At 45.4% G+C, this 17,035-nt stretch overlaps 1 protein-coding gene across 1 annotated transcript; it reads right to left on the bottom strand.

The window, feature by feature from the left end:
- Nucleotides 1-759: 759 nt before the first annotated feature.
- On the bottom strand, nt 760-16,031 carry LOC123739581 (isoleucine--tRNA ligase, cytoplasmic). Its single transcript, XM_045713896.1, has 6 exons — nt 15,784-16,031; nt 15,264-15,384; nt 14,159-14,284; nt 7,389-7,535; nt 6,843-6,995; nt 760-1,439 (listed from the first exon to the last, which is right to left on the bottom strand). The coding sequence occupies exons 3-6, from the start codon at nt 14,235-14,237 to the stop codon at nt 1,357-1,359; spliced, it is 462 nt and encodes a 153-aa protein (XP_045569852.1). The 5' UTR covers nt 14,238-14,284; nt 15,264-15,384; nt 15,784-16,031; the 3' UTR covers nt 760-1,356.
- Nucleotides 16,032-17,035: the final 1,004 nt, after the last annotated feature.

Below are 17,035 nucleotides of genomic sequence, written 5' to 3' on the forward strand. Positions count from 1 at the left end.
TACCATAGGCAGCTGTAATACCAGATCAGTGGTACTCAGAACATAGCAGCCTATCAGTAAGATAACCTCGTTGGCTAGATGGGGGACAAGATAGAGGGCCAGAGAATTGTTTCTTCCAACCCCAGTTGAACAGTATTCAGGCCCAACACAGACAGTCAGTCACTTCTCCAAGTGTTACATAGATGTAATTTAGCAGAAACTCTTATCCAGAGAGACTTACAGGAGAAATTAAGGTTAAGTGCCTTCCTCAATGGCTCATCGGCAGATTTTGCACCTTGTCGGCTCGGATATCGGAGCCAGCGACCTTTCAGTTACTGGCCCAACGCTCTGACCGATAGGCTACCTGGCTGTTTAACTGACTCCAACCGATAGGCTGTTTAACTGACAGGCTACCTGCTGTATAACTGCTGAGGAATTGTATAATAAAAAGCAGAATGGCAGAAATGTATTTATAAAGTCCTTTTTACATCTAGCAGTTGTCACAAAGTGCCCTGCAGACGCCCGGCCGGTGCCCTGGTGACGCCCGGCCGGTGCCCTGCAGACGCCCGGCCGGTGCCCTGCAGACGCCCGGCCGGTGCCCTGCAGACGCCCGGCCGGTGCCCTGGTGACGCCCGGCCGGTGCCCTGCAGACGCCCGGCCGGTGCCCTGCAGACGCCCGGCCGGTGCCCTGCAGACGCCCGGCCGGTGCCCTGCAGACGCCCGGCTGTATGCTGTGGATCTGTGGTTTCTTTGCAAGAAAGGGAAAAAAACAAACATCTGTAATTTCTCCATTGTGGTTTCACTTTTATTCCATTGTTCCTTTATTTATTTCACCAAAAATAGCACTTTCTCTTTTATTGTTGTTCTGAAACGTTTGTTTACAACAGACACTTGGGGGGAAAAAAGAAGGTAGACACTACTGAATGTTACTTCTTACCCACAGAATAATCCACTGTACTGTCTGCAAACAGAGCTGGTTCGTCAACACTATTTGGTACAGAGTAGGTTGAGGTTAACTAATAAACTCGTGTTAAAGCCCATAGGATAGTCACTGGAGATTGGACTACAGGATGAATCGGACAGTGAAAGAGTTTACGGGGGGAATACAGAGCAGCAGAAACACTTTAATATCAAAATGTTGGGTTTTCGTTGAAGTTTGAAGCTAGACGTTCTCTCTGGTTGTTTCTGAAATGGCACCCAATTCTTCTATAGTGCACTAGTTTTGCTCAGAGCGCCATTGGGACCTTGTCAACAGTAGTGCACTAGCTTTGCTCAAAGCGCCATTGGGCCCTTGTCAACAGTAGTGCACTATACAAGGAATAGGATACCATTTGGGACACAGCCTCTCTCTCTTCTTCAGCCTGGCTGTTCCCGGTCCTATGCCTCTGCAGTGGTGGGCAGAACTCCAACATACAGAGTCTTCCTGTCCAGCATCTTCACTGACCACTCTGCTGGGATTTCTGAAACACATATACAAATGATTGAAAAGTATGATGGAAAACAATCTCCTGGCAAAAGAAAGAGAGCAGCCTGTCAAAGCTCTGTCTCCACTACGTGAAACTAGATCATTTTATTTCTGAGCGGTTTGAAATCACCTATTGGAGGGCTGCTGACCACTGACTGCTCTTTCAAACTCTCTTTATGCAATGCACTTTACTCTGTTAACTTCCATTCATTGTTATGTTTTACGTTGCGTTTCTAGGTAGTGTTGTGTTGCGTTTCTAGGCAGTCTTGTGTTGTGTTTCTAGGCAGTCTTGTGTTTCTAGGTAGTGTTGTGTTGTGTTTCTAGGCAGTCTTGTGTTGTGTTTCTAGGCAGTCTTGTGTTGTGTTTCTAGGCAGTCTTGTGTTGTGTTTCTAGGCAGTGTTGTGTTGTGTTTCTAGGCAGTGTTGTGTTGTGTTTCTAGGCAGTGTTGTGTTGTGTTTCTAGGCAGTGTTGTGTTGTGTTTCTAGGCAGTGTTGTGTTGTGTTTCTAGGCAGTGTTGTGTTGTGTTTCTAGGCAGTGTTGTGTTGTGTTTCTAGGCAGTGTTGTGTTTCTAGGTAGTGTTGTGTTTCTAGGTAGTGTTGTGTTGTGTTTCTAGGCAGTCTTGTGTTGTGTTTCTAGGCAGTGTTGTGTTTCTAGGCAGTGTTGTGTTTCTAGGCAGTGTTGTGTTGTGTTTCTAGGCAGTGTTGTGTTGTGTTTCTAGGCAGTGTTGTGTTTCTAGGCAGTGTTGTGTTGTGTTTCTAGGCAGTGTTGTGTTGTGTTTCTAGGCAGTGTTGTGTTTCTAGGCAGTGTTGTGTTGTGTTTCTAGGCTGTGTTGTGTTTCTAGGTAGTGTTGTGTTGTGTTTCTAGGCAGTCTTGTGTTGTGTTTCTAGGCAGTGTTGTGTTGTGTTTCTAGGCAGTGTTGTGTTGTGTTTCTAGGCAGTGTTGTGTTGTGTTTCTAGGCAGTGTTGTGTTTCTAGGCAGTGTTGTGTTGTGTTTCTAGGCAGTGTTGTGTTGTGTTTCTAGGCAGTCTTGTGTTGTGTTTCTAGGCAGTGTTGTGTTTCTAGGCAGTGTTGTGTTTCTAGGCAGTGTTGTGTTTCTAGGCAGTGTTGTGTTGTGTTTCTAGGCAGTGTTGTGTTGTGTTTCTAGGCAGTGTTGTGTTGTGTTTCTAGGCAGTGTTGTGTTGTGTTTCTAGGCAGTGTTGTGTTGTGTTTCTAGGCAGTGTTGTGTTGTGTTTCTAGGCAGTGTTGTGTTGTGTTTCTAGGCAGTGTTGTGTTGTGTTTCTAGGCAGTGTTGTGTTGTGTTTCTAGGTAGTGTTGTGTTGTGTTTCTAGGTAGTGTTGTGTTGTGTTTCTAGGTAGTGTTGTGTTGTGTTTCTAGGCTGTGTTGTGTTGTGTTTCTAGGCTGTGTTGTGTTGTGTTTCTAGGCAGTGTTGTGTTGTGTTTCTAGGTAGTGTTGTGTTGTGTTTCTAGGCAGTGTTGTGTTGTGTTTCTAGGCAGTGTTGTGTTGTGTTTCTAGGCAGTGTTGTGTTGTGTTTCTAGGTAGTGTTGTGTTGTGTTTCTAGGTAGTGTTGTGTTGTGTTTCTAGGTAGTGTTGTGTTGTGTTTCTAGGTAGTGTTGTGTTGTGTTTCTAGGTAGTGTTGTGTTGTGTTTCTAGGTAGTGTTGTGTTGTGTTTCTAGGTAGTGTTGTGTTGTGTTTCTAGGTAGTGTTGTGTGGTGTTTCTAGGTAGTGTGGTGTTTCTAGGTAGTGTTGTGTGGTGTTTCTAGGTAGTGTGGTGTTTCTAGGTTGTGTTGTGTTTCTTGGTAGAAAATACACTCCGACTTTGGAATTAAATGTTGCTCATTTACATCACATATGTTGCCTGACTACAGCTAGCTACCCATTAGTCCCATTAACATGAATGGGGGGAAAAGTCCCATTAACATGAATGGGGGGAAAAGATCCATTAACATGAATGGGGGGGAAGTCCCATTAACAGGAATGGGGGAAAAAGTCCCATTAACATGAATGGGGGGAAAAGTCCCATTAACATGAATGGGGGGAAAAGTCCCATTAACATGAATGGGGGGGAAAGTCCCATTAACATGAATGGGGGGGAAAGTCCCATTAACATGAATGGGGGGGAAAGTCCCATTAACAGGAATGGGGGGAAAAAGACCCATTAACATGAATGGGGGGGAAAGTCCCATTAACAGGAATGGGGGAAAAAGACCCATTAACATGAATGGGGGGGGGAAAGTCCCATTAACAGGAATGGGGGAAAAAGACCCATTAACATGAATGGGGGGGAAAGTCCCATTAACAGGAATGGGGGGGAAAAAGTCCCATTAACAGGAATGGGGGGAAAGTCCCATTAACACGAATGGGGGGAAAGTCCCATTAACATGAATGGGGGGGGGGGAAAGTCCCATTAACATGAATGGGGGGAAAAGTCCCAATAACATGAATGGGGGGGGGGGAAAGTCCCATTAACATGAATGGAAAAAAAGGCAACATTTTATAGTTAAAAAAGTATTTTTTTAAAAATCTAAAAGTCAAAATGTAAGCACACTATTCCAGATCATTCCAAACGTTTTAAAAGTTTGAACGACGTTTCTAGCTTGAACGTGTAAGAGGAGCAGCGCGCGTGAAGAACGAGAACAAGTACGACAAAGATTTACAGTCGCGAGTTACGCTTCTCAAGTCCCACCTAATTAGGTAGGAAGACCTATGAGCCGTAAAGTCAAACCTGCCAGTCAGGCAGTCTGTCAAACACAGTAATTGGACAGAGAGGTTTCCACAGCCCAGGACTTTCTGCTTTGCTGCTGGTTCAAGGTCAACATTAAACCAAGTTTAAAAGTCAAGGATCACTGGCACAGGGTTAGCAAACTACAGAGCGGTGGCTAGCAGGCTACAGCTAAACGTGTAGAGGAGGTGGTACAGGCTACAGCTAAACGTGGAGAGGAGGTGGTAGTACAGGCTACAGTTAAACGTGTAGAGGAGGTGGTAGTACAGGCTACAGTTAAACGTGTAGAGGAGGTGGTAGTACAGGCTACAGTTAAACGTGTAGAGGAGGTGGTAGTACAGGCTACAGTTAAACGTGTAGAGGAGGTGGTAGTACAGGCTACAGTTAAACGTGTAGAGGAGGTGGTAGTACAGGCTACAGTTAAACGTGTAGAGGAGGTGGTAGTACAGGCTACAGTTAAACGTGTAGAGGAGGTGGTAGTACAGGCTACAGCTAAACGTGGAGAGGAGGTGGTAGTACAGGCTACAGTTAAACGTGTAGAGGAGGTGGTAGTACAGGCTACAGTTAAACGTGTAGAGGAGGTGGTAGTACAGGCTACAGCTAAACGTGTAGAGGAGGTGGTAGTACAGGCTACAGTTAAACGTGTAGAGGAGGTGGTAGTACAGGCTACAGTTAAACGTGTAGAGGAGGTGGTAGTACAGGCTACAGTTAAACGTGTAGAGGAGGTGGTAGTACAGGCTACAGCTAAACGTGTAGAGGAGGTGGTAGTACAGGCTACAGTTAAACGTGTAGAGGAGGTAGTACAGGCTACAGCTAAACGTGTAGAGGAGGTGGTAGTACAGGCTACAGTTAAACGTGTAGAGGAGGTGGTAGTACAGGCTACAGTTAAACGTGTAGAGGTGGTAGTACAGGCTACAGTTAAACGTGTAGAGGAGGTAGTACAGGCTACAGTTAAACGTGTAGAGGAGGTGGTAGTACAGGCTACAGTTAAACGTGTAGAGGTGGTAGTACAGGCTACAGTTAAACGTCTAGAGGAGGTGGTAGTACAGGCTACAGTTAAACGTGTAGAGGAGGTGGTAGTACAGGCTACAGTTAAACGTGTAGAGGAGGTGGTACAGGCTACAGTTAAACGTGTAGAGGTGGTAGTACAGGCTACAGTTAAACGTGTAGAGGAGGTGGTAGTACAGGCTACAGCTAAACGTGTAGAGGAGGTGGTAGTACAGGCTACAGCTAAACGTGTAGAGAGGTGGTAGTACAGGCTACAGTTAAACGTGTAGAGGAGGTGGTAGTACAGGCTACAGTTAAACGTGTAGAGGTGGTGGTAGTACAGGCTACAGTTAAACGTGTAGAGGAGGTGGTAGTACAGGCTACAGCTAAACGTGTAGAGGAGGTGGTAGTACAGGCTACAGTTAAACGTGTAGAGGAGGTGGTAGTACAGGCTACAGTTAAACGTGTAGAGGAGGTGGTAGTACAGGCTACAGCTAAACGTGTAGAGGAGGTGGTAGTACAGGCTACAGCTAAACGTGTAGAGGAGGTGGTAGTACAGGCTACAGTTAAACGTGTAGAGGTGGTAGTACAGGCTACAGTTAAACGTGTAGAGGAGGTGGTAGTACAGGCTACAGTTAAACGTGTAGAGGAGGTGGTAGTACAGGCTACAGCTAAACGTGTAGAGGAGGTGGTAGTACAGGCTACAGCTAAACGTGTAGAGGAGGTGGTAGTACAGGCTACAGCTAAACGTGTAGAGGAGGTGGTAGTACAGGCTACAGTTAAACGTGTAGAGGTGGTAGTACAGGCTACAGTTAAACGTGTAGAGGAGGTGGTAGTACAGGCTACAGTTAAACGTGTAGAGGAGGTGGTAGTACAGGCTACAGTTAAACGTGTAGAGGAGGTGGTAGTACAGGCTACAGTTAAACGTGTAGAGGAGGTGGTAGTACAGGCTACAGTTAAACGTGTAGAGGAGGTGGTAGTACAGGCTACAGTTAAACGTGTAGAGGAGGTGGTAGTACAGGCTACAGTTAAACGTGTAGAGGAGGTGGTAGTACAGGCTACAGTTAAACGTCTAGAGGAGGTGGTAGTACAGGCTACAGTTAAACGTGTAGAGGAGGTGGCAGTACAGGCTACAGTTAAACGTGTAGAGGAGGTGGTAGTACAGGCTACAGTTAAACGTGTAGAGGAGGTGGTAGTACAGGCTACAGTTAAATGTGTAGAGGAGGTGGTAGTACAGGCTACAGTTAAACGTGTAGAGGAGGTGGTAGTACAGGCTACAGTTAAACGTGTAGAGGAGGTGGTAGTACAGGCTACAGTTAAATGTGTAGAGGAGGTGGTAGTACAGGCTACAGTTAAACGTGTAGAGGAGGTGGCAGTACAGGCTACAGTTAAACGTGTAGAGGAGGTGGTAGTACAGGCTACAGTAAAAAAGAGTAGTAGAGCAGTAAATGTCCTCTAGCCTGAACGTAAACACAGTTGGATTGATGTGGGTAGGTGGAAAGTAGCAGTAGCAGAAAGAACACAGCTAAAGCAGGACACAAGTACTGTTCAAGTGGAGCTTCCAAGATCCTGCTCTTGCCAAGTCAAGAGAGCGTTTTCCCAGCAACATTTCTTTGAGCAATGCTAGACCTGGCCTGTAGCCATCCGGAGACAGAACCAAAATAGGACTTCGGTCTGGTGGTGTCGTTCTTACCTTGGGTGAGCGCATCGTCCACGTAGAGCTTCAGCCTACGGCCGCGGAGGCCGAACAACTTGGCCGTCTCAGACAGCAAAGCATTGTGGGTCAGGCAGTCGTGTCCGACAGGATTGACCAGCAGCAGGGTCCCCACATCTCCACTCTGACACTCTACAGAGACACAGGACATACATAGTATCAGTAGAAATCAGTAGCAGCAGGTAACCTAGCGGTTAGAGAGACAAACCAAACTAGTAACCGGAGGGTTCCCAGTTCGAATCCTGGGTCTGACGAGGCGGCAAAAAGAAAAATCTGTCAGGAAATGAGCTGGCAACCGGATATTTGATGGTATCAAATCGTAGTTGCCATTGGGCCCCAAGTCACTTGCTGGCAGGGGTTTGGTGTAAACCAGTAGGACCTTGTTCATCTCAATATACTAGTATAACATCATACATGTCTGAAGATGCATTGACATAACGAACTGAAAACTAACCTTTCAAAAAAAGTTGATTGAAATGGGAAGCAGGTGTGTAGTGGAGCGAGAGGAGGAACAGTTAAACATACCAGCAGGCTGACAGTTGACCAGTTGGAGGTTGACGAAGGGGCACAACAGAGAGTCCGAGTTGGGAGACGAGTCACTGGGACTGGAGCCTGATGTCACCGACAGGGTCTTCCCATTCAGAGACAGCAGATCACACTTACCAGTCAACTCTGGAATAACAAGAACATACAGCCCTCAGTTACTGGACAGGTCTGAAACATACTGGACAGGTCTGAAACATACTGCCCTCAGTTACTGGACAGGTCTGAAACATACTGGACAGGTCTGAAACATACTGGACAGGTCTGAAACATACAGCCCTCATTTACTGGACAGGTCTGAAACATACTGCCCTCAGTTACTGGACAGGTCTGAAACATACTGGACAGGTCTGAAACATACTGGACAGGTCTGAAACATACAGCCCTCATTTACTGGACAGGTCTGAAACATACTGCCCTCAGTTACTGGACAGGTCTGAAACATACAGCCCTCAGTTACTGGACAGGTCTGAAACATACTGGACAGGTCTGAAACATACAGCCCTCATTTACTGGACAGGTCTGAAACATACTGCCCTCAGTTACTGGACAGGTCTGAAACATACAGCCCTCAGTTACTGGACAGGTCTGAAACATACTGGACAGGTCTGAAACATACTGCCCTCAGTTACTGGACAGGTCTGAAACATACTGGACAGGTCTGAAACATACTGGACAGGTCTGAAACATACAGCCCTCATTTACTGGACAGGTCTGAAACATACTGCCCTCAGTTACTGGACAGGTCTGAAACATACAGCCCTCAGTTACTGGACAGGTCTGAAACATACTGGACAGGTCTGAAACATACAGCCCTCATTTACTGGACAGGTCTGAAACATACTGCCCTCAGTTACTGGACAGGTCTGAAACATACAGCCCTCAGTTACTGGACAGGTCTGAAACATACTGGACAGGTCTGAAACATACTGCCCTCAGTTACTGGACAGGTCTGAAACATACAGCCCTCAGTTACTGGACAGGTCTGAAACATACTGGACAGGTCTGAAACATACTGCCCTCAGTTACTGGACAGGTCTGAAACATACTGGACAGGTCTGAAACATACTGGACAGGTCTGAAACATACAGCCCTCATTTACTGGACAGGTCTGAAACATACTGGACAGGTCTGAAACATACTGCCCTCAGTTACTGGACAGGTCTGAAACATACTGGACAGGTCTGAAACATACTGGACAGGTCTGAAACATACAGCCCTCATTTACTGGACAGGTCTGAAACATACTGCCCTCAGTTACTGGACAGGTCTGAAACATACAGCCCTCAGTTACTGGACAGGTCTGAAACATACTGGACAGGTCTGAAACATACTGCCCTCAGTTACTGGACAGGTCTGAAACATACTGGACAGGTCTGAAACATACTGGACAGGTCTGAAACATACAGCCCTCATTTACTGGACAGGTCTGAAACATACTGCCCTCAGTTACTGGACAGGTCTGAAACATACAGCCCTCAGTTACTGGACAGGTCTGAAACATACTGGACAGGTCTGAAACATACAGCCCTCATTTACTGGACAGGTCTGAAACATACTGCCCTCAGTTACTGGACAGGTCTGAAACATACAGCCCTCAGTTACTGGACAGGTCTGAAACATACTGGACAGGTCTGAAACATACTGCCCTCAGTTACTGGACAGGTCTGAAACATACAGCCCTCAGTTACTGGATAGATCTGAAACATACTGGACAGGACTGAAACATACAGCCCTCAGTTACTGGACAGGTCTGAATACAGCCCTCATTTACTGGACAGGTCTGAAACATACAGCCCTCATTTACTGGACAGGTCTGAAACATACAGCCCTCAGTTACTGGACAGGTCTGAATACAGCCCTCAGTTACTGGACAGGTCTGAAACATACAGCCCTCATTTACTGGACAGGTCTGAAACATACAGCCCTCATTTACTGGACAGGTCTGAAACATACTGGACAGGACTGAAACATACAGCCCTCATTTACTGGACAGGTCTGAAACATACAGCCCTCAGTTACTGGACAGGTCTGAAACATACTGGACAGGACTGAAACATACAGCCCTCATTTACTGGACAGGTCGGAAACATACTGGACAGGACTGAAACATACAGCCCTCATTTACTGGACAGGTCTGAAACATACAGCCCTCATATACTGGACAGGTCTGAAACATACAGCCCTCATTTACTGGATAGATCTGAAACATACAGCCCTCAGTTACTGGACAGGTCTGAAACATACAGCCCTCAGTTACTGGACAGGTCTGAATACAGCCCTCAGTTACTGGACAGGTCTGAAACATACAGCCCTCATTTACTGGACAGGTCTGAAACATACAGCCCTCATTTACTGGATAGATCTGAAACATACAGCCCTCATTTACTGGACAGGTCTGAAACATACAGCCCTCATTTACTGGACAGGTCTGAAACATACAACACACTTCAATCTCTTGTAATAATTCACATGAGGAAAATACATTTTTTTTTTGAGTTGTGTGAGAACTGCTCTTTAAAACACCATCTGTTCATCACTAACCTGTCCAATAAAATCAATCATTTCATGACTCCTCCAATGTTGTTTGTTGTTGTATTCCTGTGTGTGTGTGTGTGTGTGTGTGTGTGTGTGTGTGTGTGTGTGTGTGTGTGTGTGTGTGTGTGGGAGAAACAGCAGGTTTGTAGGGGAAACCAGGCAGGGAATGGTACAGTACTATATTGGTCCAGGGGTCCCAGGAGAGTTACATATTATGAATAGAACTAGTCTCAATCCCAGGATGATGCCTGTCATCACTGACAACCATCCAACATGTAGGCTAAGCTAGTGGCTAGTCCCCAGAACCACCCAACATGCAGGCTAAGCTAGTGGCTAGTCCCCAGAACCACCCAACATGCAGGCTAAGCTAGTGGCTAGTCCCCAGAACCACCCAACATGCAGGCTAAGCTAGTGGCTAGTCCCCAGAACCACCCAACATGCAGGCTAAGCTAGTGGCTAGTCCCCAGAACCACCCAACATGCAGGCTAAGCTAGTGGCTAGTCCCCAGAACCACCCAACATGCAGGCTAAGCTAGTGGCTAGTCCCCAGAACCACCCAACATGCAGGCTAAGCTAGTGGCTAGTCCCCAGAACCACCCAACATGCAGGCTAAGCTAGTGGCTAGTCCCCAGAACCACCCAACATGCAGGCTAAGCTAGTGGCTAGTCCCCAGAACCACCCAACATGCAGGCTAAGCTAGTGGCTAGTCCCCAGAACCACCCAACATGCAGGCTAGAGACAGAACCACCCAACATGTAGGCTAAGCTAGTCCCCAGAACCACCCAACATGTAGGCTAAGCTAGTCCCCAGAACCACCCAACATGTAGGCTAAGCTAGTCCCCAGAACCACCCAACATGTAGGCTAAGCTAGTCCCCAGAACCACCCAACATGTAGGCTAAGCTAGTCCCCAGAACCACCCAACATGTAGGCTAAGCTAGTGGCTTGTCCCCAGAACCACCCAACATGCAGGCTAAGCTAGAGACAGAACCACTAGTCCAGCTAGCTACCACCCAACATGTAGGCTAAACTAGTGGCTAGTCCCCAGAACCACCCAACATGTAGGCTAAACTAGTCCCCAGAACCACCCAACATGCAGGCTAAACTAGTGGCTAGTCCCCAGAACCACCCAACATGTAGGCTAAACTAGTCCCCAGAACCACCCAACATGCAGGCTAAGCTAGTGGCTAGTCCCCAGAACCACCCAACATGCAGGCTAAGCTAGTGGCTAGTCCCCAGAACCACCCAACATGCAGGCTAAGCTAGTGGCTAGTCCCCAGAACCACCCAACATGCAGGCTAAGCTAGTGGCTAGTCCCCAGAACCACCCAACATGCAGGCTAAGCTAGTGGCTAGTCCCCAGAACCACCCAACATGCAGGCTAAGCTAGTGGCTAGTCCCCAGAACCACCCAACATGCAGGCTAAGCTAGTGGCTAGTCCCCAGAACCACCCAACATGCAGGCTAAGCTAGTGGCTAGTCCCCAGAACCACCCAACATGTAGGCTAAGCTAGTGGCTAGTCCCCAGAACCACCCAACATGCAGGCTAAGCTAGTGGCTAGTCCCCAGAACCACCCAACATGCAGGCTAAGCTAGTGGCTAGTCCCCAGAACCACCCAACATGCAGGCTAAGCTAGTGGCTAGTCCCCAGAACCACCCAACATGCAGGCTAAGCTAGTGGCTAGTCCCCAGAACCACCCAACATGCAGGCTAAGCTAGTGGCTAGTCCCCAGAACCACCCAACATGCAGGCTAAGCTAGTGGCTAGTCCCCAGAACCACCCAACATGCAGGCTAAGCTAGTGGCTTGTCCCCAGAACCACCGAACATGCAGGCTAAGCTAGAGACAGAACCACCCAAAATGTAGGATGGGATACTCTCCAGAACCACCCAACATGCAGGATGGGATACTCTCCAGAACCACCCAACATGCAGGCTAAGCTACTCCAGTCCAGCGAGCCATCACCCTACGCATTTTTATCATGGGGCTGAGAGTAATGTAGTAGTTTTAAAGCTAATTTCTTCCAAAGATGCACTATACAAGTCTCAAGCTGGGCTACCTCATCACGAGAGTGATTCTAAAAATCCCCCGTCAGTCTCTAGTCATAGGCAGGGAATACCGCCAAACTCTTAAGGCCGGGAGGTTGAATGGGTTAGTAAACATTTCATGATGACAATAATTCTGACGTTTCGTGGGAGTTACTGACAGACAGAACACGGTTACTGAGCTACTGTGTATTCACAAACCCTTTATTTGTTTGTTGTTGTAGGATTAAAATGGATTTAATTACATTTTTGTTCATGATCTACACAAAATACTCTGTCAACGTGGAAGAAAAAATTCAAACATTTGTAAAAAAACAATCATGAAAAATAAAACACTAATATGTCTTTATTTGATAAGTCAGTACATGTTAGAAAAGTCTTTGGCAGTGATTAAAGCTGTGAATCTTTCTGGGTAAATCTCTAAGAGCTTTCCACTCCTGGATTGTGCAAACATTTTCAAGCTCTGTCAAATTGGTTGTAAGATCATAGCTAGACAACCATTTTCAGGAATTGCCATAGATGTTCAAGCAGATTTACGTCAAAACTGTAACTCGGCCGCTCAGGAACATTCAATGTCGTCTTGGTAAGCAACCCCAGTGTAGATTTGGCCTTGTGTTTTAGGTTGTTGTCCTGTTGAAAGGTGAACTCATCTCCCAGTGTCTATTGGAAAGCAGACTAAACCAGATTTTCTAGGATTTTGCCTGTGCTTAGCTTTTTAATCCTGAAAAACTCCCTAGTCCTTAACGATTACAAGCATACCCATAACATGATGCAACCACTACGCTTGAAAATATGGAGAGTGATACTCAGTATTGTGTTGTATTGGATTTGCCCTAAACACAACACTTTGTATTCAGGACAAAAAGTTAAATGCTTTGCCACATTCTTTTGCAGCCTTTTCTTGCCTTGTTACAAACAGGATGCATGTTTTGGAATATTTTGTATTCTGTAAAGGCTTCCTTCTTTTCACTCTGTCCTTTAGGTTATTATTGTGGAGTAACTACAATGTTGTTGATCCATCCTCAGTTTTCTCCAATCACAGCCATTAAACTCTGTTTTAAAGTCACCATTGGCCTCATGGTGAAATCTCTTCTTCCTTATTTAGGTTTGCCATAACCAAGGAGTAGAATACGTATTGATTAAAGACATTTCAGCTTTTTATTTCCTATTAATTAGTCAAATAAAATGTTAAACTCCACTGCCACATTATGGGGTATTGTGTGTAGGTCAGTGACAATTTTTTTTTTTTTGAAACGTAATCAATTTTAAATTTGGGTCGTAAAAAAAGTCAAGGGGTGTGAATACTTTCTGAAGGCATGTATATATATATATATATATAGATAGATAGATAGATAGATAGATAGGAGGCTTGTGAGTGTCCCATCTTACTAGTGTATATAATGAGTATCACAGAACGAGTCATAATACCCCATAAAACCTAGAGGTCAAACAGGGAAATGATTCCAATCATTTTAGAAACACTTAAAAATAAGGGCTGTGTTTCTTACCCTGGTGTGACGTTTTCATAACCGTATAAATCTCTCTAGGACAAGGTGACTTTCATCAATATATTCGCCCATATTTACCTGCCAAAAATGAAAAGCTAATTAGCTGCTAACGTGGCTATCATAAAGAACTACAAATACCATGATGATCTGTACGAGACTGACGAATCGAGGCATAGGTAAGAATCTCTGGATGAACTATCTAATGTTAATTAAATGTAGTAATTAAAAAAATAAATAAATGGCTACATTTCTTTCAATGGACAATTCTGTGAACACATTTTAAATTGGCAATACTTGTGAGCAAAAGTGTCCGAGACAACGTCCAGCAGCTTGCAGGGATTTGTAGTTTTGCATGATGTCTACTTTGATGCTAATTAGCATTTTTGAATCGGAGAGTAAATAGAGCCGAAAATATATTGATAAAAGTCTCCTTGTCCTAGAGATTTACACGGTTATCAAAACAGGGTAAACCTACACGAAACACAGACCTAGTTTCTAAAATCACTTATGTGGGGAAAAAAAAACAAATGGTGGAAAAACAATTGGAAACATTTCCCTTGTTTGACCGCTAGGTTTTATGGGTAATTATGACACACACCTCCACTGTGGTGCTCTATTGACATAGGGGTTGATTTAGGATTCAAAAAGTGTGATCGTGCCATCTTACCAGTCTTGCCGTTGAAAACACAGAGCTTGGTGTTGTTGAGACCAAAGAGACTGGAGCAGATCTGTCTCAGCTTAAACATGTCCAGACAGAGATCTCCTTTAGGATTCTCCAGGAGAGCCACACCCTCTGACAGAGACAGAACAAAACATTAGCATTTATTTGTTTAAACCCTAAAAGCATGAACAGGGCTTTTATTTTTTTAGTACCCTTCCCCAGATCTGTGCCTCGACACAATCCTGTCTCGGAGCTCTACGGACAATCCCTTCGACCTCATGGCTTGGTTTTTGCTCTGACATGCACTGTCAACTGTGGGTTCCTTATATAGACAGGTGTGTGCCTTTCCAAATCATGTCCAATCAATGTAATTTACCACAGGTGGACTCCAATCAAGTTGTAGAAACATCTCAAGGATGATCAATGGAAACGGGATGCACCTGAGCTCAATTTGAAGTCTCATAGCAAAGGGTCTGAATACTAATGTAAATAAGGTATCTGTTTTTTTATTTTTAATACATTTGCAAACATTTCTAAAAACCTGTTTTTGCTTTGTCATTATGGGGTAGTGTGTGTAGATTGTGATGTTTTAATTTTTATTTAATTTCGATTTTAGAATAAGGCTGTAACGTAACAAAATGTGGAAAAAGTCAAGTGGTTTGAATACTTTCTGAACGCACCCTCTGTTGCCAAATTTAGTGCTTTTATCACATTTCTATTTACTATCGAGTCCACCTTTAAAGCCACGACTAGTATACAATAGATTATTTTTCATTCCTCCAAGTCCACCAATTTCAGAAGGATTAAAAAAAAAAAAGGGGTTCGAAATTATACTTTAAAAAAAATACAAAAAAATGTACCTCTCTTGGTGCTTTTAGGGTGAGGATTCATCCATTATTGAATTGGAATTTCAATTTACATCCCAAATTTAATGAAATAAAATTAACCCCTTGCTATACTGTGTTCCATTACACACCAATACTGACAATTTAGATAAACAAACACAGAATTGTGTTCCAATCCAATTGAGCCCTGGGTGCCTCCAATAGTGGGACCACGACCAAAGGTAATGTAAAAAGCTCAGTCAATCTAATTATAAGTCTAAATATACCTTGTTCCTTGTTGTTGAGTTTGAGTTGGAGGTTGATGTAGGCACAGGCTGGTCCAGTCAGAGGAGCTCGAGAAGCGGCTGCTCCCTTCACTATGGTCAGGTCCAGGTCCGAACCCTTCAACTATATTACAGTACCAACCACAGAATAAACATTAGGAAAACCGACAGTCCCGTGTGGCTCAGTTGGTAGAGCATGGTGTTTGCAACGCCAGGGTTGTGGGTTCGATTCCCACGGGGGGACCAGTATGGAGAAGAAAAAAAATGTATGGAAATGTATGCATTCACTACTGTAAGTCGCTCTGGATAAGAGCGTCTGATAAATGACTAAAATGTAGACATGTAAAATGTAGATACAACCACAGAGGGAGAAACATGAAAACCATTCATATTTAGAAACAGGAGTTTTTAAATTACATTAATATATATATTAGTTTGTTGCTTTAACCCAACCCACATGGAGGGATTGAAAGCACTTTATGTTCTGTCTCATAATGTGGTGTTTAATGTCAACCCAACCAACCTGTGTTTTCTCCTGCACGATGACGCTTGAGCCCTTGGGGACGGGGTAGGTCTTGAGTGGTGCTTTGGTGGTTGCCAGGATGAAGTCCGTGTGGGCTTGGATCACATTATCCAGGTAATCACCTGCAGGCTCACAGCTGTAGTACACTGTGATCTCATCAGACGGCACCAGGTGACCCTGTAGACAGGTAAATACACAGACAGGGTAAAGGGTTGGATCAAAACAGGGCCTCGGACCTGGATCACACTGTCCAGGTAATCACCTGCCGGGCTCATAGCTGTAGTACACTGCAGGATCAGGGTCAATTCCATTTCAATTCAGGAAGTGCACTGAATTATGTCAATTATCTTCCAAGCTTTTCAATGGGGAAAATGTTGAATTTGGTTTACTTTCTGAATTGAAATGGAATGGAGCCCAACCTTGGTATACTGTGATCTCATCTGAGGGCACCAGGTGTTACCCAAGAAAGGTAAGAAAGGTCTGCATCTATTGGATTACTGAATCGCCTTGTCGTTCAGGTAAAAATGAATATACTGCTCGTTCACAGCTGTAGCACACTGTGATCTCATCAGACGGAACTAAAGTGACCTTCATTTGATCTTATTGATGGGTGGTACATTTATTTAAGATACTCTTTGAAGAGGTAGGGTTTCAGGTGGTTTTTGGAAGATGGACAGGGACTCTGCTGGCCTAGCTTCAGGGGGAAGATGGACAGGGATTCTGCTGGCCTAGCTTCAGGGGGGAAGATGGACAGGGACTCTGCTGGCCTAGCTTCAGGGGGCAGATGGACAGGGACTCTGCTGTCCTAGCTTCAGGGGGGCAGATGGACAGGGACTCTGCTGTCCTAGCTTCAGGGGGGAAGATGGACAGGGACTCTGCTGTCCTAGCTTCAGGGGGGAAGATGGACAGGGACTCTGCTGTCCTAGCTTCAGGGGGGAAGATGGACAGGGACTCTGCTGGCCTAGCTTCAGGGGGGAAGATGGACAGGGACTCTGCTGTCCTAGCTTCAGGGGGGAAGATGGACAGGGACTCTGCTGTCCTAGCTTCAGGGGAAGATGGACAGGGACGCTGCTGTCCTAGCTTCAGGGGGGGAAGATGGACAGGGACTCTGCTGTCCTAGCTTCAGGGGGGCAGATGGACAGGGACTCTGCTGTCCTAGCTTCAGGGGGGAAGATGGACAGGGACTCTGCTGGCCTAGCTTCAGGGGGGCAGATGGACAGGGACTCTGCTGGCCTAGCTTCAGGGGGGCAGA

The sequence above is a fragment of the Salmo salar genome, unplaced genomic scaffold (genome assembly GCF_905237065.1).
Source record: "Salmo salar unplaced genomic scaffold, Ssal_v3.1, whole genome shotgun sequence".
Taxonomy (NCBI): domain Eukaryota; kingdom Metazoa; phylum Chordata; class Actinopteri; order Salmoniformes; family Salmonidae; genus Salmo; species Salmo salar.

What these genes read in the sequence shown, in the direction of transcription:
- LOC123739581 (XM_045713896.1), bottom strand. Translation starts at nt 14,237, where the DNA reads ATGTTTAAGCTGAGACAGATCTGCTCCAGTCTCTTTGGTCTCAACAAC. An exon ending in GGTCAACTGTCAGCCTGCTG is followed by an intron (nt 6,996 to 7,388) that starts GTATGTTTAACT and finishes GTGTCTCTGTAG; the next exon opens with AGTGTCAGAGTGGAGATGTG. An exon ending in GGACGATGCGCTCACCCAAG is followed by an intron (nt 1,440 to 6,842) that starts GTAAGAACGACA and finishes TATGTGTTTCAG; the next exon opens with AAATCCCAGCAGAGTGGTCA.